The 22,072-nt window shown below is 41.4% G+C and overlaps 5 protein-coding genes across 10 annotated transcripts in view; 3 read left to right on the top strand and 2 right to left on the bottom strand.

Annotated features, from left to right (window-relative positions):
* The window catches only part of Gli (carboxyl ester lipase-like protein Gli), a 6,332-nt gene extending 5,025 nt beyond the window's left edge, over nucleotides 1–1,307 (bottom strand). For 2 of the 3 annotated variants that reach the window (XM_026813623.1, XM_026813624.1), the window contains exon 1: nucleotides 48–395. The gene's annotated coding sequence lies outside the window, so the exon portion shown is untranslated. Of the gene's footprint in view, nucleotides 1–47 lie in introns of all 3 variants that reach the window. The other variant, XM_026813622.1, reaches the window with a different exon arrangement.
* Nucleotides 1,308–1,962: 655 nt separating this feature from the next.
* bib (MIP channel family protein big brain) lies at nucleotides 1,963–15,927 on the top strand. The gene is made up of 4 exons (XM_018024909.2): nucleotides 1,963–3,229; nucleotides 3,716–3,842; nucleotides 12,788–12,989; nucleotides 13,843–15,927. The coding sequence occupies exons 1-4, from the start codon at nucleotides 2,920–2,922 to the stop codon at nucleotides 14,995–14,997; spliced, it is 1,794 nt and encodes a 597-aa protein (XP_017880398.1). The 5' UTR covers nucleotides 1,963–2,919; the 3' UTR covers nucleotides 14,998–15,927.
* Nucleotides 15,928–16,559: 632 nt separating this feature from the next.
* On the top strand, nucleotides 16,560–17,679 carry LOC108625119 (zinc finger CCHC-type and RNA-binding motif-containing protein 1). The gene is made up of 4 exons (XM_018024870.2): nucleotides 16,560–16,823; nucleotides 16,924–17,035; nucleotides 17,096–17,404; nucleotides 17,463–17,679. The coding sequence occupies exons 1-4, from the start codon at nucleotides 16,711–16,713 to the stop codon at nucleotides 17,583–17,585; spliced, it is 657 nt and encodes a 218-aa protein (XP_017880359.1). The 5' UTR covers nucleotides 16,560–16,710; the 3' UTR covers nucleotides 17,586–17,679.
* A 246-nt stretch (nucleotides 17,680–17,925) lies between these two features.
* On the top strand, nucleotides 17,926–19,516 carry LOC108625140 (U6 snRNA phosphodiesterase). 2 transcript variants are annotated; one of them, XM_018024908.2, is made up of 5 exons: nucleotides 17,926–18,143; nucleotides 18,335–18,554; nucleotides 18,640–18,752; nucleotides 18,855–19,192; nucleotides 19,259–19,516. In XM_018024908.2, exons 2-5 carry the CDS (start codon nucleotides 18,466–18,468, stop codon nucleotides 19,445–19,447), a joined length of 729 nt encoding a protein of 242 aa, XP_017880397.1. In that variant the 5' UTR covers nucleotides 17,926–18,143; nucleotides 18,335–18,465; the 3' UTR covers nucleotides 19,448–19,516. The 2 variants fall into 2 exon arrangements, with proteins under 2 accessions (XP_017880397.1, XP_017880396.1); XM_018024907.2 differs by having other exon boundaries at nucleotides 17,929–18,143; nucleotides 18,640–18,782.
* A 304-nt stretch (nucleotides 19,517–19,820) lies between these two features.
* The window catches only part of LOC108625139 (sorting nexin-8), a 14,469-nt gene continuing 12,217 nt past the window's right edge, over nucleotides 19,821–22,072 (bottom strand). For all 3 annotated transcript variants that reach the window (XM_018024904.2, XM_018024903.2, XM_026813642.1), the window contains 3 exons: nucleotides 21,636–21,852; nucleotides 20,669–20,857; nucleotides 19,821–20,321 (listed from right to left, as the gene is read on the bottom strand). In XM_018024904.2, coding sequence (XP_017880393.1) covers nucleotides 20,235–20,321; nucleotides 20,669–20,857; nucleotides 21,636–21,852 — 493 coding nt within the window. In that variant the 3' untranslated portion in view covers nucleotides 19,821–20,234. The remainder of the gene's footprint in view (nucleotides 20,322–20,668; nucleotides 20,858–21,635; nucleotides 21,853–22,072) is intronic.

The raw sequence follows: 22,072 nt of genomic DNA, 5'->3' as shown, positions 1-22,072 counted from the left end.
GTATTTATTTAAATGATTCTCGACCAGTTGCACGAGTAATTACGTACCATCGAACGATAACTCCACGACGATGTCCCTCCAAATGAAGAACGTTTGGGGCCACACTGTTGTTGATCGAATCTTCCAATAAAACTGTTTCGAAAAATCGTTTGCGAAATGAAATAATGTTCGCGGCAACAGAGTCCTGAGTGTACTGAACGGTAATGTTACTCTCGCGTGCAAACACACGCTACGATCGACCGCCCACACGTTAATAAGTGCTCGCTGAAACGATCGAGCTGCATGATCCACGAATCCCTATGATCGTACATACAAGAATGCTGCGTGAATGAATGAGTTGCATTATACACAGGCACATTCCTCACGGAATACACTGGCCTTATCATCAAGTGATTTCACCTGTGACAGATTAGATCAGTGACGATCATTACTATCATTTTTCACAGCGACCTAATTGCATGTTTCATAACAAGCAGGTATATTTAAAGTTAGCTGAGATCAAAGAAATTAGAATTTTTATACGTAAGTATAGAAGAGAATAATGTTAGTTTAGTTATGTCTATAATTTTGATTACGATCGTTCATTATACATATAGAAACTCGTTATTGAGCACCGCTGAAAATGATAACGCGATAATCGATGATTCTACTGGTTGCTTTCGCCGTTGAGTAATAACCTGCTCGTCTATTACGATCCCCTCGTGTTTCCCCTCGTTTCTTTATAGTCGTTGCAAGACTGTATGTATAGGAACGAGATAGCATCTTCGCAAGTTGAAGATATTCCCTCATTCGGTATATACAGTGGCTGCAGGAAGTATTCTATACCTTTTAAAACGGAATAAAACTGTTTTAATATTCGACCAAATTACCTCAATTTTCCTTGGGATGTTAAAAGGTCAAGTATAAAATATTAAACAAAATTGCTGTTCGTCGGAATTGCGAATTAAAAAGTAAAGGACATAATTTTTAATCTTTTACCTCTGATAAAAGTTTGAAACATCCCGTTCCAGTGTAAACACTTGGACATGTAAAAATTCCTCAATTTATCTCAGTCGTAGACTACACCTTATGAAGAATCTGTTTTATTTTTAATTTTTAATCCTCCATAATTCATAGCAACATTAACAAATTTTCATGAAACTTAATATGTGCACATAACTTGCTTAAAATTACAAACGGAACGTTTCTTATTAGAGACCCCAATAAAAAAGTTAAAAATACGACGTTTACTTTTCTCTTTACGATTCTGACCAATAACAATTTTTAACAAATTTATTTTACATATCACATAGTAAACTAAATCGTCTAGCATCCCACAGAAAATATGTCGTTTGACTCAATATTAAAAAAGTTATTCCTTGTACATATGTAATATACGTTATATACATTACACACACAGTTATGTTAAGTTATTATAATAGTTATTTTAGAAGGTATCCAAATACTTTCTGGAGGTACTGTAAATGATTTGAAGAAGATAAATCTCGTCGCTTTTGAGGTAAATCATTCGGGCAGCCCGGAAATCGATGAAAAATGCGTTACATTAGACGTTCAGTGAACATTATCCGGTATTTAAACTGTTAGAGATGCGACAAAGTAAAGGTTTTTTCATCCGTCGCCCTCTCTTCCTTCTCCCCCACCGTAGTGAGTTCTCCAATTTACGGCAATTGCTGGATTTATTACCCGTTCCCCAGCCGGCTTTACTTACATACTCGTACAGTCCCAGTAAAGAAGTAGACTTAATTACACGGCGGTCCCGTTTCTTCGCCATCCTCTCGGAATCGTCACGCTTGACACGACGGGGTCGACTTCAGGGAACAAAAGCGAAGTGGAAGCCATTTGCGAATTAAAAAGTGAACTAAGCGTCATGAAAGGGCATCCCTTTCTTTTCTTTAGCTTCTACGAATCGCAACGTTCCTCTCCATCGTATACAAGAACTTTGATCTATTTACGCTAGTCCGATGTTATCCGATTTTGTCCACTTCAGAATTTCTCATCTACATCGTCGCCGAGGAAATATTTAACCGATCGCGTGAGTCATAATTTTATCACAGTTCAAACCGAAGAACCGTTCAGACGCGAGACTGTTGGGACATCGAAAACCGGAGCATCCGCGCGGAGTCGATTTAAATGCAGGCTATTGTACTCGTTGTCCGCGACTCGTCGCGCGCACATCCCTTTTTTGTCGGAACTGTAGTATTAATAAAATCGTGGGAATAAGACGTACAGTGGCGAACGTAATTATTACCCTCGCTGCGCATTGTCAGTCATTTCCTCTCGTACAAACGAAATTACTGTCCAAGTTGTTCTGACAATTAAAAAATTTGCTTTAAATCGTATTCGTTTCTTTGAACATTTGTCGTGGTACACGGGAACCTCGACGTGGCCTAATCTCTTTATTCCACTGGTACGGCGATTACCTTCGGAACACGTTCTCGACCACATCCTTTCCCTAACTCCACGATTTCGGACTTCCTCCCCCAAGGGTCTCGCACATTTTCGGGGGTATAGAACGCAGCCGTCGCCGCTCGGTGGTATACACACAGCTCTTCGGGTTCGGGCACAGATGCACCGGCGGTGGTCGAAGGGTGGGGGCGGCTGCGGTGGTGGAGGCGCTCGCACACAGCTCCGGGGCCCACTTGTTCGTTCGCCGATCGTCTTGTCACTCGAGAGCGAGTTGCCATCCCGGCAACATCGGTACCGCGTCGTCTACCCGTTCGCCGTTCGAACGTCGCGCACACCCTCCACCGACTCGTAAAACCCCGGTCGATCCTCGTGAAAAAATAAGTGTCCATCGAGTGCCAGTCCGCCGGTGCATTCCTCAAGTGATACAAGAGAATGCTTTAGAAAACACGAAATAGAAGTTACAACAATCGACGCTTCACTTCGTTCGAGTTTGGAACAACGTCGCAAGGAAAAATGACTACGGAGACGTTGCAGAGAGAAATAGACGCTCAGATCGTGACGCTGCTCACGAGGATCGCCGCGTTAAAGGAGAACAACGCGGAGTTGGCGGAGAAGAAAGTGCCCATGTCGATAGAGGCACGCAGCTTGGAACTGTGGCGAGCAGTCGCCGTCGAATGTTTCGCCACTTTCCTCTTCAGTTTAATGGTATCCGGCGCGGCGGCCTCCTCCGCGGTTTCCGGAAGCGGCCTCTCGGTCCTAGCTACCGCGATCGCATCCGGATTCGCGATCGCAGCGGTCTGGCTGATCTTCGGCCACATTAGTGGTAAGTTTCTTCAATCACGTTAATCGATATATTAATGCCTCTCTTGGAACTGGTGATCATTTTACTGAACATAGAACGCGGTAGATATCACCGTTCGCACTCGGTACTCATCTTTCTCTATTGGCTCGTTAAGCGATTATAGCGGCTGATAGAAACAGAGCGCACCACGCGCCAATCAGATCGTGTGCTAGATCGTGCCCTGGATGCTGTGTCACATGATTCATGCGCACGACGTGTAACGTGCTTATATATTAATTTAAAGTTCCTCGGTTAAGCGAAATGATCTTCATTCCTCTTCTAACGAATTGAAACGCGACGTTACAGTACTCAGGAGGAATTTGTTACAATATTTAAAAAACACTTTAATTACAGTAGCAATTTTCCTGTCTTATTTATTAAATTCTTCATGTTATTAACGTCGTCTTACGAGGAGTCGATGAACGCTTAGCCGAAACACGTAATCTTATTAAAACGCTTAACATGCAGGTGGCCACGTGAACCCAGCTGTCTCGGTATCTTTCGCCCTGTGTCGGCGGATCTCTCTCCTACGAGCGGCTCTCTACATCGCGGCGCAGTGTGGAGGTGGCATAGCCGGTGCTGCGATGCTGTACGGGTGAGTAATCCCGTTTAAGCAAAAAGAAACAGTCGCCTAACAATTGTCGAAGCTTGTCCCTTTGCGTTCCGTCTGTTCGTGAAAATTTAACCATCTAAGGCTCCGTACAGAAAGGCGTTGAATGTACGTATTACATTTTTAAACGAAAAGAAACGTCCCCAAGTGTTTATACGTACGGAAGTCTTTCGGCGTAGAAAAAAAAAAAATGTGAGATACGAGCGCCGAGGGGGCAGCTGCTCCGTCCCTCAAAAATGTCTCAACCACTTTTAGAACCTCCCTGGGATCAGCCTATATACATAGACACTTTTTACGGGAAGGATAAACAGACGGTCTCGCGGTACAAGGGAGGTTCTTCAAGATCGGTCTACGTTTTGTAACTCGACGGTGGCCGATTAGAGGCTTGTATGCCTTCCCGCGTAATCGCGGAACGCAAACACGCAGGATAAATAACCGTATCTCTTTCGTAAATCTCTCACGTATCCGGTAAAGAGGGACGCCCTCGCTGTATTTCTCGTTTTACGAGTACATACGCTTCGTACGTCACGTAAAACTACCCGGTAAACCTGGAACGAACCCGAAGTTATTGCCCAGGGACTCGGGTCATATTCGGTCAGGGAGCCGCGTATGTACGAAGCGAAGAAACTGACCGACCGAGCATTAAAAGAATTATAGCCCTTTAAGAATTTTATAACTTCTGTGATATGTTATAAGAATTGAATATCCTCCAAATGATCAGATTTTCATTTCGATTTGTTCGAAATATTTTTCGACGAAATACATTTCTCCGTTAGCCGCGATTTTCGAATCTTTCCGGCTCGCTATTATATTTTCATCAGCGTATCGGATGTTATTAATTCATAAAACCAGCGTGGAAGGCCTATAATTCACGGTGCTGCGAGTTTCCGTTGCCCGAAGAGATGATCGGCAGCACGCTGCCAGAATATCTTTCTTTTTCCTCGATTGGACGGGATGGGTAAAGAGAGAGAGAGAGAGAGAAGAGCGACGAGCAACTCCTGCGCGTCCACGTGCCTCGATTTCGCCCGTGGTTAAAGAATCTCGGGCCGCTCTGAGATGGCGAGAAAAAAATGAAGAGGAAACGTGTGGCCTCTTCGGGGGTATCCCGTCATTTATATCAAATCGCTACTTCCTTAGCGATGAAAAAGAATTCAGAGGGAACATCTATTCTATAGATTACATATCAAATTAATCGAAGAACGACTTTCTCTTTATTTTGTATATCTTCACTATTTATTCTTCTCTCTACCCTTTATTCATTTACTAGTCTCTCCGTTTCTCTCTCTCTCGCTGCTCCTTCTCTCTCATACATTTTGGTCCTCATTTCCAATTATACTCTTTATTCTAGTCTATCCCTCGTCTTCTTACTCGTGTCTTTCTCCCATCTAATTCTCTCCATTCCTAATTCTTATCCATTCAATCAGCCCACCTCCTCGATCCATTTAATTATAGATAAATCGATAATCCAACGGGGTATTATAAACAAAGGAAAGGCGATAGACGCAAGATTGGGGATACGGAAAAGAGAGTAGACGCAGCGGCAGAAAGAGGCACGCGTAATTGGCGGGGCCGGGGGAGGCGGAGGGACAGCTTCTTCGAAGGTGAGCACCTGCCTCTCGGTTCCGCGGCAGGGCCCACCGCCTCGCAGCTGCCGCAGATGTTCCCGTGGACCAAAAAAGATCCGCCGCGCGGAAGAAGGATCGAACGCGTACCAGAGACGAGGATAATGAATACCTATGCGCGGCCGAGGTGGGACAAGTTTCACGACGGCGATCGCCTCTCATTGAAGGAGGACACGCTGCGATCCGGGGCCCACGAGCAGATGTTCCCTTCGTTTCCTAAGGATCATTGTCCTCCCTTTCTCCGACTGTCTTCTTCGTTTTCGCCTCGCGTTCTTTTTAGTCTTACTCACCGTCGATCCTCTGGTCACTTGCCATGGCCCTCCTAACTGGAGGGAATACTTTCGCAAATGCAACAATGAAAATAATGCTAATGCATTCTACAGTGATTCTTCAACGTTTCGATCATGTAAAAGAATGTGGAGGTTTTATTTCCGAAAATTGTTACACGTTCGTTACGCGGACGTCAACCTGTGCATGGAGACGCAGGTTCACGTGCAGGTTGCAATCCTCGATTTCATGGGGGCATCATGAGGGTCGTAGAACCGAGGAACGCCCCTGTAGCACATCGAACTGTCCCCGTAAAATTTCATCTGGGATCGGAGGGGGTTTAGCTGTAACAGTTCTTATCGTTCACCAGATACACCCTAAACGTCATTGTCACTATTATACTTTGATGAAAAACTCGAATCTAAAAAAAGGGACATTGCTCGGAGTTAAGGGGCTGGACACGTGACTTCTCTAATGTTTATTGGTAAATTTTTGACATTTTTTACTCGGTTTTACACTTACCCTGCTCCACACTACATCTTTGTTTCTCAGAGGATAAATAAATTTAATGTTTAGTTTAAAGCTCCTTATTTTATTCAGTATAATCTTTCTTCAGTACAAAATTGCTTAAAGTCCAAAGTATAGTAACTATGATTTATGCGTCACACTTACTTTATTAAATATCGACATGATCTCATTGAATAATGATCAGAGCACAGTAGACTGTATTTCAAACTAAACATTAAAACGAATTTTGTCTTGATTGAGAAATACAATCGACTGACGTAAATCCACATGTTTGGCCAATTCAGTGGGTGATCTTGAAGTTAAATAGAAAAACTACATATGATAGAAGAAAGATAACAATCTTATCGCACGGCTATCGGAAGTCCTACCCTTTGAGAATAATTTTTCCAACCTGATATCTGTTTGAAGGGTGATCTTTTCAATTCGGTAATAGAAAACGTGTTTACTCGGCGTGGTAGATGACCACAGTGTCCCTGACGGGCCGATGCAACGACAGATCCGTCATCGACGACGAAGCCACCCTCGGACCACCATATGACCGCACAAAGAGATAACAAGTGCGCGATATGTACCGAAATAATAATCGAACAATACTCTAGTTAACCGGTCCGGCACGTCATCCCTTCTAGGAGCGTCTCTGGGGATCGCGGTGCACCCCAGAGAGCGAAAAAAAGAGGAGCCGAAGGTGAGAAGGGGATGGAAATAGACCACCGTACGCCTGCATCTGTTGCAACTGCGGGTCGTAGACGTACCGCGTGTACGCGTGGCGTTTGTAAAGTACGTATCCTCGCGTGAGTCGAGGGGTGGCGCGGGCTCCCAGTGCGATACTTCTACCCGGAATATAAATAAAAAAGAAAGAAATGGAGAGCCGATAAATCGTAAACCGAACCGACGGCGCGACGTGCCGGGAGAGATTATGGGAGAATCGCGAGTCTAACTATCCGTAAAGGATTTACTATCGCTTCATCGACAGGTTACAAGATTTTCCCATTATACTCCGACTTGTTGTTTCCCCTTTTTTGTGACACAAAAAGATCGCAACTCGAGGATTTCCAGAAATGTTTGTCAGTTTTCCAATAATATCCTGAACGGGCGATTTGAAGACGTTGAAGCAAAGGGTGTTAAAATAGTGTAAGGTCGTCGTCGTGCTTCCAAGTCCTAAGCAATTATCCTTCGAAAAGCTGTGTTTGATCTTTTCGTTTGTCGGACGACGGGTGAGATTCCTCGAAGGTGGAAGGCCAGTATTAGCGCTAAGGGAGGCGAACGGTGGTAGGCATAAAGCTATTTGTCAAGGGAGTTTGCCACCACGGACTGAGGTGAACAGCTGTGAGGAAGCAGGTGTGTGTTGTGACGTCAAGCAAGACACACGTAGCGCGCGTGGCCAGCCGGATGCTCAGAAAAGAAACACCGAGTTTCCTGCTACTCTAAAACTGTCTACGACGTCCAGCCGAGTACTCGTTTCCAAATCAGATTCAGTTGCGACTTATTAGATTTTAATGAAGACATCGATCAAAAATTATCCACAGATATTCTTTGGTGTCTTCATTAATCTCGTACAAAGTTTCAAACAATTTCCGACACTTTTCATTAAAACGACAACTGTCTTAAATGGAAATGGTTTCCCAAAGGTGAGGATTTCCGATACGCAATATCGTAGCTCTTCCCGAAAGCTCTCGATATTGGGTTCTTAAGCCGCGATTTCGAAGACCTCCTTCAATACTCCAGATCGTCCTGAGACGTTACCTCGAATTTTCCCCGAGGATAATTCGTAGATCAACCAAATGCAGACGATATTAGCTACGAAAGCTTCCTCCTCTATCATCTCGGCCGCGGTAAAACGTGACCAATCGAAAATTAGGAGAAATTAAAGAGACCGGACACATGAGCAAGTGGAGAGGAGAGGAGAATCGCGCTCGTGGCCTAAAAGCCGGCCTCTGTCAAAAGTTATTCGCGATGCATTTTCGCTTAACGCGGTCGAAAATTTAGGCGGCTAGTTCCCTCTTTTTACAGAGATCGTGTATATGGAGAGAAACTGTTGTCGGGTCGAAAATGCATCGTGAAAGCCAGGTGGGTCAGGTAGAACCGTTCTCGGTAGGAATGCTTTACCTGCTCGGAACACCTTTTACCGCGGACACAAAGCGGCCCGTTTCAGCGATCCCCGGCGATACTGCTCCAGCTTTTACAGCCCCGCAACGGTGCGCCGTTGTCGCGTTGCTTTCATTTCTCCTTGGTAACATTGCAACGATGTGTCCTGTGCGACGCGATACGGGCCTCGCGCGGTGGCGTAAAAATAAATTCCGGCCGAGAACGAGAAAAAAAAGCTTGCAGCATATGGCTTTTCACGCACCTCTTAAAATCTGTGTTAAACGCGTGTGCAATGGTCCCTTAAACTAAATATTTGAACGCGTTACGAGGCTGAGAAAGTTTACATTTCGCGTTTTCTTGCGCTCCGATGAAAAATAAGTACGAACATGTTGTGTTCAGATTTTTATAGCGAACTTGCACCCTCGCTCTGTTCAATTTTTTCTCCTCACGATATAATTACAATCTTCTATTAAAGGATTCAATTTTGGTGAAGAGACAGGGAATGCATTTAGCTTACAGTCGTTGGATCATTGATGTCATTTGTCGAGGAATGGATGTTGATGCATCTTAAGACTTTTGGATGCAGGAGGAAGGAGATGGGAAGAGGCTAAAGTTCTGGCTCAGTCTGGATTGAACGGTGGAGTATGCCAACAGATGGTCGCAACCACGTGTTTGTTCTCAAGAATCCTCCCATTCCTTGTCGGCAGCTTGAGCGATTAGATGCGCATGCAGTCCGCCTGTCACTCTCGTTTCGAACACATTTCACGTTCAAGACTGGATATCCAGTTATACTATTTGTTCATGCAGGGCTGAATTATTATAAAAATTTTACAAATTCAATAGAGAAAATGTATTCAGTTCCTGGCACGAAGAAGCATGAATCTGTATAATATCTTCCAAGTGCATTCGATGAAAATCGAGTAGTGGTGAAAAAAATTCCAATAACGGTGCCACGATGATTCTAGCTGTTTAGTAGCCGTCGAAACGGTCATAAATTTCTCTCTTCTTTCGGAGCCTGTTTCGTCCTTCAGAAAATGCCTGCACATAGCGGGGCCCGACATCTTCGATCAGACACGGACGAGGGGGGAGGCGGGGGGGTGGTTTGGGGGAGAACATCTGCCACCTTTTCGTATCCTCCGGCCGAAAGAAATCATTTACGGTCGCCTAAAGCTTCTTTGTGACCGGCGACTTTACACTACGGATCTATATTCGAAAGGACCATTGGAGGATCCCTTTTGTGCAACATGTGGCCGGCACGTGTTTCATCGTAGAAAGGCACGGTCCACGATTTATATAGGATATACATACTATAGAGAACGAAGATCCGCAACGACGTTCAGAGCCAGCTGTAGCCGCGTCGAGGTTCCTTCCATCCTGTTCTGCTGTCTACCAGGTCAATAGGATTCTTTCTCGAACCCAGACATCCTTCGCCGCGGATCTCCTCGCGGACGGATGAACCGGCTGCACGCCAAATTTCATCCTTCCTTTTGGTGTAACAAAACCACTCGAATATTTTTTTTATGACCATTAAAAAGGTGAAGGATTGTAATAGGATTTTTAGAATATTTAATACGGCAGACTCCCTTATAATGCGCCAAATAATAAAGCACAGGAATTAGCAGGAAAAATTAAATCTGCTTTAGTTAAACATTAAATAGTCTAATATAGTCGATCCTTCATTCGATGGACAGGGATAGTTAGAAAGAAACGAGATCGCGGTACACGGTTACGTTACACCGGAGGGGAGGGATCCATGCCGTGGGTGTATACGCACTTCCTGGCTCCTTTTTCAAACATCCCTCATTCAGAGCGAGCTGGATAGAATTCTGAGTACCGACCTGCTTCGCTCTTTCAAAGAATTCCTGTGCTTTGTCCCGTTCCTCGGATTTCTATGCTCGATCGCGTTCCCGCAGGAAACTCCACTGTTTTCGAGAAAACTGTCCGTGATCCATTGCGAGCGAGTGTCGCTCCACCCCGGGCGATAAAATTATTATTGTCCCGTGAGGGAAGACTGGTCAAGCTTCTTGCGAAACTTCCCACAATCGGTCACCCTAAATCGCGGGGCTAATTTTCTGGTTTAACCACATCGAGCCCGGCCACGTGAACTTTCCCATAGGGCGAAGACTTTAGAATGGAATCACGTGTAGATTTCGTCTCGCTTTTAACGCATGTGGTGGTTTTCCTGCTCAAAGGGGAGCACGCACGCGTATCGTATGCGTGCGTGTAAGTACGAGGGGAGTTCGTCCCGGTGGGTGGAAGATATCAATAGCTCGTTAAATACGACGGAGCCTCGCTGAAAGTGATACACACACACACACACACACGAATACCCATTCTGGATCGAATTGAAATTTATTTAAAGTGTCGTTCGCTGGACCCACCCTCTCTCTCGCCGAGGGTGTTCCCCCGTGCGAATATGGGGCACAGGTTGCACTCGGTGCAACTCTCGAGTCAAGTGTACGCGAGATTAAACGGCGAGACGAGTCTCGGCTGAGTGACCCGTGGCTTCTCGGGTGGAAAACGTGAGAAAACGATGGCCGCACGATGGGAAGATCTCGTCCGTGGGACGGTTCCCTGGTCGGTGTCGAATGGCCAAAAAAGTGTCCCTATTCGATTCCTTCTTTTTATGTGTTTACGAGAAGGCAACTTTGGGGCAGTCATGTTTTCTACGTAGCGGGTTATAAAGTTTTAAGTAAAATTGCTTGGCGTACTTGTGGATTCTATTCTACTACTCTTACCGTCGGAAGGGTTTTTAAGTATAGAAAATGGGGCCTAGTCCGCGCCTAACAAAGAGTCAGGTGCAGAGAGCCGTTCCCTCTCTGTCTGAGGAGAAACTGGGTCTCGTGAAGAGGTCTGAAATGGAACGAAGTACCTCGAACCCCTTTAAACGTGTTTCAAAGATCATCAGCGAATATAAAACTTACACAGAAAAATGTACAACATTAAAAATATAGTAATAGTGATTCGACAAATCCTGTTCAATTACACCGACGTCGTTAGCTCCATTAAAGAAAAGTATTTGCCAGACCAAAAAAGGAATCCGCTTATCATTCTACGTTTGCAAAGGGAAACGAGCATGGGAACGTCTGTTTTTTTCTTCTGGTTCTGCAGCCTCTCGATGTACACGTACGCCGCAGTTAATCCCAATTGTGCGGTCATGATCTGCATTTCTGATTTCATCAATTCACTCTCTCGTGACACGATCACAAGGCCTCTCGAGAGGGAAACAAGGGGTGCTTTCATTTGCATCGTCTCCCCGCGCGAGGGAGAATTTCTGCCGACGCACGTGACGATAGATTTTTAGGGCGACGAGCGTTTAACCGCGAGATTAGAGGCACTCTCTCGGAAATTGTCGCTAATCTAGTATTACGGGGTGCACGTTCCAAACGCACAGGTGCTTCGTTGCGATCCTTTGTCAATTGTCATTCAAATACATTTCCAAAGATGTTTCTTCTTTTTTTAAAAAAAAATTGCAGTTTTGCATTTACATCTGTTGGACAAGTCAATCGTGAATTTGATTCTCCCGGTTATACAATTTTCATAAAAGTTCTAAATAATCCTCTGATTTCGTTGTGCAACTATACTCGCGTTAAAAGGTATATTTTAATTGCAATGTGACAAAATAATTATTAAACATTTAATTTGATTGATGTGTTTTGTGAAATTTGATTTGATTTAATTGATGAAATATGTAAAAAATGAATTATTAAAAATATGATGAATATTTTAAAGAAAGTAGAAAGAAATACTCAGCTGTCATTATATTAGCATTATTTTAAGCAGTCATTAAAAAAAAATTGGAACTGTACAGAGTGACGTAAAATTAATCGTTTCGCCGATTCCAAGCGAGAGAACTTTGAGTCGTTTGGGTAAAAAAGTCACATTTAAATTCTACAACCTTTTCACATACCCAAAGAATATTGTAATTGCGTTGCGTTATCAATCATTCATAAATTACTACAAAGTCCGGTCCTCCGTGAGACCGTGTATTTAATGTCTACTATCGCACGTGGCCATCGGATAAAATACAAAAAGGGTCACGCGTGCCTGCGACCCCGTGTGATTGTACGAGACTGAGAAAATTAACGAGGCACTGCGAAAGGATCGGGGCAATAAGGGGGCTACGAGTCCTGGGGCACGACGATGCACCGGCTAATATAAACATTACACCGCTGGGACCGACTTGCCACGGGGGGCTCTTATCCGGGGTGCCGTTGTCGCGGTAATCCTCAATAGGAAAATCATCGTATATTACACCGCGGCGCACCATATGCGGTGACCGTTTCGAAAAACCGATCGATAATTCATTTTTATCGCCACTTGCTACACCCCAATTGAATTTACTCTTACTCTACATTCATTTCAGTCATGAAACTAATTAAGTATACATTTTCGTCGTTTCCTTATGAAATTAAAATTCTGTTACAGAGTGACTACACCGTCGAACACGCAGACGTTAACTTCGCCAGGGCGCCTCGTTGGATCAATTGAGAAGCTCCTAGTAGAATTAGTGCTCTCCGTTCTGATAATCCTGGCTCATTTCACCACGGAATCATTGAAATCATTGCCAATGTTTTCGAGACCAGCCGGGGTGCTGGTCGCGGCGTACACGGCAGCTACTTTAGTCTCGGTCAGTATTTTGTAAACGATTCAATTACGAACTGTTTTTCGATTGAAAATATTCATACGATAAGAACATATCTAAAGAGGCAGTCGATATCTCTCTCTCTCTCCTCGAATGCTCGTACGCAAACAGCCTATCCAAAGCATCCTTCGATCTCCTTTGGATCAGATCGAGGACCGCGTCTTTAAACAGCACCTGCAGTTTTAGCGAAGAGGGAGAGACGGCGAGCGTAAGACAAAGAGGCGGAAAGAAAAAGAAGCAGCTCGATCTCGGTCCCACCTGCTCCGGAACGCGTGTACAATGCACCCGAAAGCGAAAAATTCAAGAACACCGTGTCTCGGTGCAGGAGAAAACAAGAATTCGAGATAGAAAGAGAGAGAATCCTGTTTGTTAATGCGAACCATTTCGTATCATTTCCATTCACTGCGGATTTTAAAAGCATTATTATATTTAAGCGAATCTAAAGAGAGTTAATTACTGAGTTATCCGAAGAGTTTATTCCGATTTTTGATAACTGGATTAGAACAGGTCTGGGTACATCAGAATATGTGTTTGTATATTCTAAAACGTAATATCTCAGATATCTTTAAAAAAATTTCTCTGTCGATATTTAATAAGGTGTTACGAAGTGAAGCAAAAATCGTAGTTATTACGTTTCGAATTCCAATCAATTTTATTCCAAAGAGTGTCTGTTCTGAATAAAAAAAACATCACCGACCTGCAACAAACTTTACATTAAACATTTAAATGCGTTTATGAATTTTCTACAAAAATCGACACGAATTTTCCGGACAACTCAATAATTGCTTCCCGTGGTATTAATAACTCTACTAAATAATAATTCTGTATAATGTTGCAGAGTCCTTTCTTGAACCCTGCCCGAGCGTTAGGACCAGCGTTCGTTAGCAACCGCTGGGAGAACCACTGGGTTTACTGGGTGGGCCCCCTGTCCGGAAGCGCAATCGCAGCTCTTCTCCACGAGTACGTCTTAAATTCGAAACGGTCCAGGGATTCGCGCGACATGGACGACGGCGATAATTCATCGATGAGATCCGACGAGGACACCTACGACGATCTTGACAAACCGACCGGGCCAAAGTTCCCCAGTGCGTACGCGACCTACCGTCCAGTGGCCGGAGCATCCTCGTCAATCTACAGCGCGCCACCGACCGCGTTGGAACGCGTAGAGTCCATCTACGGCGGGACTAAGTCTCTCTATTGCAAATCACCGCCACTCACCAGGGCGAATTTGAATCGTTCACAGAGCGTATATGCGAAATCGACTACCGGCACCCGAGACGGTCTTATGATCCCGAAACCAGGTCCGCTGGTCCCCGCGCAGAGTCTGTATCCGATTAGAATAGGGCAAGCGGGATCGAACTCGGGCAGAGATAGCCAGCAACAGAACGGTCCTGCTGGCCCGAATCCGGCTCAGAATCACAGTAGTACAAATCAGAATATGCAGAATCAGTTGCAACAGTGCACGCAAAGTATTTACGGTATCAGAGGAATCTCGACGAGTCTTAGCACGAGGGAGAACGGAATTTACGGCGTATCTACGGGTACTAGCATATATGGACGCGCTCCGGCTCCGCCGCCGAGTCAGAACTCGCAACCGTCCGGTCCGAACGTACAGACTTCTACGCAGACTCATCATCAGCAACAACAACAGCAGCAACAACAACAGCAACAGCAGCAGCAGCAACAACAGCAACAGCATCAGAACGGAACGATAGTGGCTAACACGGAGAACGTTGCGAACTCTCGAAGACCGGAAAGCATGTACGGGCATATTTCCAGACGCAGCGATGATTCTGCTTATGGTAGTTATCAGGGTTCGACGCGAGGGAACTATGGAAAGGTGCCTGGACCACCGCCTGGAACAACGGGACCACCGAACGGTCCACCTGGTCCTCCTCAGTACCGCGATCAGGGAAGACCCAGCCCAGCTGGGCCGTTGCAACAGAACCAACAGAACAGCTTTCAGAGGAATTCACCGAATCCTCAATACTGACTTTAAATGGCTACTAGGTAGCTGGTGATCGTTTTTACTGAGCTGCTGAACGATGGCAGTTAGAGAAAAGAAGAAGATACATACCGGTTTTTCAAACAATAGAGATGTTAGTTAGACGTCGGTGAAGGACTCGACTGAGGATTAGAATTGATAATTCTAGAGAGAGAGAGATGTGCCATTTTGTAGTGTGAGAAGAGAGAGCGCAGAAAACAGAGCGACTTATAGAGAAAAGAGTTCGATCGGAAATGTAGCGATACGAGATACAACTATAACAGAGTCTGTGTCTACTTAGCGATAACCGTAACGTTTTCTATTGTATAAAGATCTTTTTTATTAAGATTTATAGCGAATTGCGAAGGAATCTTGATTTACCATTTTGAGATGTACGTGCACTTTTTATCCATGGATCGACGTTTCAATCAATAATCGATTGACTGTGATCACCGGGAATAATAAATTCAACCTTAACTCTGTGAGCGTTAAGTAAAATGCTTTCTTTTATACATATACGTGTTTTACTTGCCGCCCTTCGAATCAGTAAAGTAGGCTGATTAATTCTTAGTCAGTGTCTCGCAAGACTGATCTTGATAATATTTTTTATACATCGAAAAATGGGGAAATGCATAAGACTTCCGTAAGAAAGTAGCTCGTTATCTACCTGTGTACATTATCAGACGTATCAAGACATTACAATACGTAGTTTAAGAGATACTAGATCTGGTATATATATATATAAATAGTCTAAAGTAATTTAACGTAACGAATGAAAGTAACGTAGAACTCGAAGCAACGAGCCTTTTGTATATACGAAATTTTGTATGTATTTATTTTATTCTTATTGTAGACTACGATATTTCCAATTACTGTTACGTTCGTCTATGTAAGCGAATAGAAAAAAAAATTGACAATAAACAATTTAGAAAAACGACACTACTGTAGCAAAACGTATTATTCATGGTTGAACGACAGAATTTCTAAAGGACTACCCCTTGTTTTCTAGGTACAGAAATTAGTTGTGAAAATTATCAGTTGAACAAGGCATATGATATCTTATGAATTTCTGCATTTCACTTAATATTTCTTATCTGCGCTCTACTACCTACTTACCAAACTACCTGCAAGCGAAGAACATTTTCTTTCTTTATTATTCTCCTTCTTTATTATTTTTTTCCAGTAGAGAAACGAGCACGGACGTTCCTGCATGTGTGGGAATTTTACACGATCGAAAGAAACGCAGGAAGCATCTAATAAGCAAAGAAATGCAAAATACAATTGATAATGTTTGAAAAATGCTTATATGTTTGCATTTCGATTCTTCAATTGCATTAGTGAACATATGACTTTGCATAAAGTGTGGTCACTATTACAGGTCCAATATAAACAATTAGATGTAATAAAATAAATAATGAAATTTAAATGTAAGAACCACAAACTGGACAGAGAAAAATAAAATATATTGTCCGTCCAGTCCAAGCCATGTTCGAATGACTACCGCTCGAACGCGTACGAACGACTTTCCTCTCTGATGGTAATCTCTCCTCGGTGCTACCAATAGCCTTTTGATGGCGCACTTGTACAGAAATCACGAAATCTCAGACGTGAGCATTCTCATATAATATGTGTAGTAGGTTATATGAGTATAAACTATAAAGTTGACATTATTTACTTGACGTTTAAACAGACCTCTGGGACAATTTATTACTGACATAAATAATGAGTGGAGGAATCGTGCCTAGTAAATCCACAGTCTACATTTCGAATTTACCTTTTTCTTTAACAAACAATGACATACATCAACTTTTACAGAATTATGGAAAAATTGTAAAGTAAGTATATGTGTTCTACTTTTGCATGGCTTAGGAATAGGAATTGGTTGAAATTTCCTTAATCAAATATATAATTTTCTTTACTATCATTTGTTTAAAGGGTAACAATAATGAAAGACAAAGTCACAAGGAAAAGTCGTGGGGTTGCATTCGTATTATTTCTCACGCCTGAGGATGCTTTTACTTGTGCGAAGAGTTTAAATGATACACAGGTACTATTTTTATATACAATAATATTCATTATCGTGTTAATTATCATAAATTTCCAACAGATAGGTGGTCGAACAGTAAAGAGTTCTATTGCGATGGATAATGGGAGAAGCACCGAATTCATACGTAGGCGAGATTATCCAAACAAATCTCAATGTTACGAATGTGGAGAAGAGGGCCATTTATCATACAAATGTAAGAACAATACATTGGGACCTAGAAACCCTCCATTAAAAAAAATCAGGAACCGGAAAAAGCATAAGGGTGGTGATCACCAAGCGAATGATCTTAATAGAGCAAGCGATGACGAAGGAGTTGAAGAAAATTGGGATGAAGAAGTAGAAACACTTAGTGCTGCCATTGCATTAGAGGTAACATATAAGCTCACTTGAGTATGATTCGAATTCGTAACAAAATCATATATTTTAGCAAAGACAAAAGGAATTGGAAGGCAATAGAAGGTATGAAGAAGAAAATCAGCCAGCTCAAAAGCCAGGCAAGAGATATAAAAGGAATCAGTATTTCAGTGATGAAGAAGACTTTAGTGAATAAGTAAATTCGTTTAAAATAACGTACATAGAATAATAAAAGCAAACTTGTAATATAGCCTTGTATATATCTGTAAATATATTAGACATGTAATCTATCTCGTGCTTATGCCAGCCTTATTATTTTTAAAACTCATACAAAAATGTTAATTTTACCTCAAGTAAGGTAAATGTCCTGATTTCTCATCATTGACTTATTTTTTTGTATTTTAAGATAACGTAAAATTATTGAAATCAATGATTAGAAATTAGGACGCGATTTATGATAATTCGTTTTATGAATCTCGATTTTCGAATAAGTTATAAAGACGTAATAATTAAATCAGACATCTGAAAGAACAGATCTCGCCTCACTTTAAGCCGGCCCTGCGTATTCATTGATTGGAATCATAATTCAGTTATACGAATTCCAGCACTAATATTACGATTCTTTTCTATAAACAATGTAAATCGTATTAAAAGAGAAGATTCTGAAAATTCAGGTTTTGTACTTTCTAACGACCCAAAAAAAATCTTCAAAACTCGAAGCACGACTCGAATGTTTTCAACAAAATTGTGCAAGGTACGAGAATGCCTATTTTTCTAACCTCATACCTGCGTAGCGATGTTAGACGAAAGATTCAATTGAAAAAGAATGTAATAATCATAATTTGAATAATTATTAACATCATTTTTCTTATACATATTCAATTGGCTTCGAAATCTTTAAAAAAGTACCTTTAGTCAATATCTCGTGTTTATATTTCAAACAAGGAATTGATATTAACACTGAGGAGGTAAAAGATTGAAGTGAATATCCATGTACCACGCAATAATAGAGAAAGTCCTTGAAACATATTCGATCTACAACTCCCGAAAGAATGAGAGGAACAGGTCTGTAAATTATGTCAGGCTTGGATTTGTTGAGTGCTTATACTTCGGATTCTGAGGACGATGAAGTTAACAACGAAACATCTAATCAAAATGTTGACCGGTACATAATTTCACTCATATGTACTTAATTTTCATCTATTGTGACCATAAAAATGTTAAAGCAATAAACACTGATTACTTTGTAGATTACCTTTACCTGGAATCATTGCATCTTGGAAAGGTGTCCCACATCACGAAGAAGTAGAAGACGATCCTTCACAACATGACGGAAGGACAAGAAGCTTTAAACACGAACGTGGTAACTGGGCTACGTTAATTTATATTAATTGTTAGTATCCAAGAACTGAAGAATACTAACATAATTCCATGAATAATATCATTGATACAATTGAAACTTTAGATAAACTTAGCGAGGCGATCGACTCATGGATGTTCTCGGTATTGGATAAAGTACCGGTTAAATGTAACATATTTTCTGATGAGTTTCACGTTAGTATAACAAGGACAGTAATATTAAAGTTTCATTGGATTGAATCCTTCGTAGAGGAAACGAAGAAATTATGTAGCCAGACAGACCGATTTAGTTTGGAGCTAATTAATGTACGGGCGTACATTAATGAGGAAAGAACTCGCACGTTCCTTGGGATAGAATGCGCTGACTGCAAAGGAATACTTACCCAGTTCGTAAAAGGCGTTAACAAAATTCTAGCCGAATACGAGTTACCACCTTTTTACGATGTACGTAGATTTTTACATGAAATAATATATCTTAATAAATATCTAATTATGTTTAATTATCCGTAGGATATTTCTTATCACGTGAGTTTCTTGTGGTGCATCGGCGACGAATTCACTGCTTTGAATAACTGTGTCCCTACCTTGACTAGTACATTGACTCATTTTCTGATCGAGCATCCAGAAGAGAGGTACATAGACGTTACGAAAATACATCTCAAAATTGGAAATAAATTATATGTATTTAACTTAAGATAACATATCTCGCAATTAAATTATACACGGAACGCAAATAAGGATATCGTTTGCGAATGTTTATTCTGTTAATTGAAGGCGATAAGAAATGTTTTATTCCAAAACAAAAATTGTATTTCGTCCTTTACAGTTCCTGATTCGTACATCCTTCCACACTTCGTGTTTATACAAAATTTATCAATAAACGAATTTTTTAATTGAAAACGGGAACACAGAAATAAGGATAGAATTACGTAATAACAATATGTTTTCTTACCATTACGCAAGGGCGAGTGTTGTGTATAAATGGATGTAAAATATTCCAAATATCCACGGTCAACATGGTGAATCACGTTTAACACACGTCAGACTTCTAACTCGTATAAAAAAGCAATAGTTCGGTAAACAAATTATTTACAGTCGTTTAATATTTCTTTTATACAAGCCTTCGTAATTGCAAATTGTTTCTCTTTACAAAAGAAAGGATTACTTCTAATATATACAATAATATCTGGTCGCCTAACGAGCATCGATCGGCTCATAAAATATGTTAAGTACATAACAAGGAATGTCTTAAAAAATTTTCGGAATATAATTCACACGAAACATTTCGTTTACGTCCACTTGAATTTCGTAATAATTAAATACGCTGATTCTTTCCTTCATCCGTCAGAAATTATTATTATACTCTATGTCGATCGAATATTATATTGAATATCTTACAATTTTTATAATCAGCTTCTTGCATCGTTACCTTTCAAATACCAAGCCTTACCTCGCACAGTAGTCGTCAAATAAAGTTCTCGTTTCGCTATGAAACTCCGTTCGATCCACTTGTCGTCTTTTCCGGTAAACACTTCATGATCGTTGGCTCTATCAGCTTCCACACTTCGGCAAGCTATGACACGTTCAACATTTTTAAATATTTCCAAATCAGATCAAAGAAAGCTGTTCCAATTATTTTTATCTTGAAATATTCATTAAGAATCACAGAGGAATTGTTTTTCTTTATAAATTTGTAACTTACCACGCTCACTTTTTGATAGCTCGAAACATATTAGAAATTGTTATATAATAAATGTCCCAATTTCTATTCAAATCGCAATTTCTACTCACTGACTTTCTTTTTCTATAATTTTACATGCAATCTTAAGCCAGTGAGTGGAAATTGTAATGTGAACAGAAACTGGGACATTCACCTTAATCCTCAGTTAGTATTCCAGTTCTACATTTAAATGAACTTACCTCGGAATGACCACGAATTTGAACGTTGACGAGGCTCTGCAGGACAGTAGCGAGTATTTCCAAGTGCGCGTGGACGAGCTGTGTTTCCATATGCAGACAGTGCAACGAGAAGCAATTTCGCAATTCGACGTTAGCAATCACTGATTCCTGCGCGACCATCCTATTTTCCAAATACTCGACCGTATCACTCTAGCAATAAAGGAAAATATTGTCTTCAAATTGCCTAGGAAGAACGTGTATTTTTCACAACGTCGACTGTAACGATCATTATTTTGCGGTAACGAAAGAACACAACATTTTGAAACAAAATGAGGTTTGATAAGATATCCCTGTATTTTGCAGATAGCCAATTATATCACTCTAGCAATAAAGAAAAATATTATGCTTTAAAATTGCCTTGGAAGGACGAATATTTCTGACGATGTCAATTCTAACGATGATTATTAAATTGTCTTGCTTCATGAAAAATATGTCGATTTTGCGGCAACTAAAGAACATTTCGAAGCGCAACTAAATTTGATAAGAGATTCCTGTCTTTGATGATCATCCTATCTTTTAGATTTCGATTCACAATAAAGTAAACGATTATGTCTTAAAACTGACTAGGAGGAACGTGTATGTTTGATCACGTCGACTATAACAATCATTATTAAATTGTCTTGCCTCATGAAAAGCGTGTGACGTCGATTTTCAAGATCGCGGTCGATTTTTGCGATAACAAAGGAGTAACAGAACATTCCGAAACGTGACAAATGCACGGATCAGGCTGTTTTCAATTGGAACAAATTATGTAAGATAATACAAGAGATTATATACTATCACATTTTTCCTCTTCGCATTAACATAAAAGACCTTGAGCAATTTCAGAATAATCACGTAATGACCGGTGGACACGGTAACAATGAATCGAGTGTTAAGTCATCGGATAAATATATACCTATCTTAGTTAGACGCAGGATTTACTTACATCAGTGCCGCGAATCACTCCTTGCATCTGTCGTTTCTTTAAGGTCAGCATCGTGGACAGCGCACGCTGATGATCGGCGCTAACGCCGCGTTCGTGCCTCTCGCACAGTATTCTGTGCGCTACCAGGACGTCCAACAGGAGATTCAGTCTTTCACATACCGTCGTCTCCTCCCTAACCGCCTGCTGCAATGCTCTCGTCGACAGCAGATTGAATTCTCTGTAATTACAGGTGCGCGTCTCTTTAAATACTCGGCAGTCAAATAAACGGCATTTAGGGTTGTATGAGCCGTAAAAGTTAAAAAGTGTGATAAAAAGTTATGTCCAATATTTAAAGCGAAAATCTTTGAAATTATAATAAGAAAATTATTTATTGCATTGTCAGTGTTTTTGTTTTTTATGTATAGGCTATATACTTAAACAATGCTAACATGTTGAAT

This window comes from Ceratina calcarata, unplaced genomic scaffold (assembly GCF_001652005.2).
Source record: "Ceratina calcarata isolate Rehan_Ccalc_2016 unplaced genomic scaffold, ASM165200v1 scaffold347.2, whole genome shotgun sequence".
Taxonomy (NCBI): Eukaryota; Metazoa; Arthropoda; class Insecta; order Hymenoptera; family Apidae; genus Ceratina; species Ceratina calcarata.
This window is presented reverse-complemented; position numbering and strand designations above follow the sequence as displayed.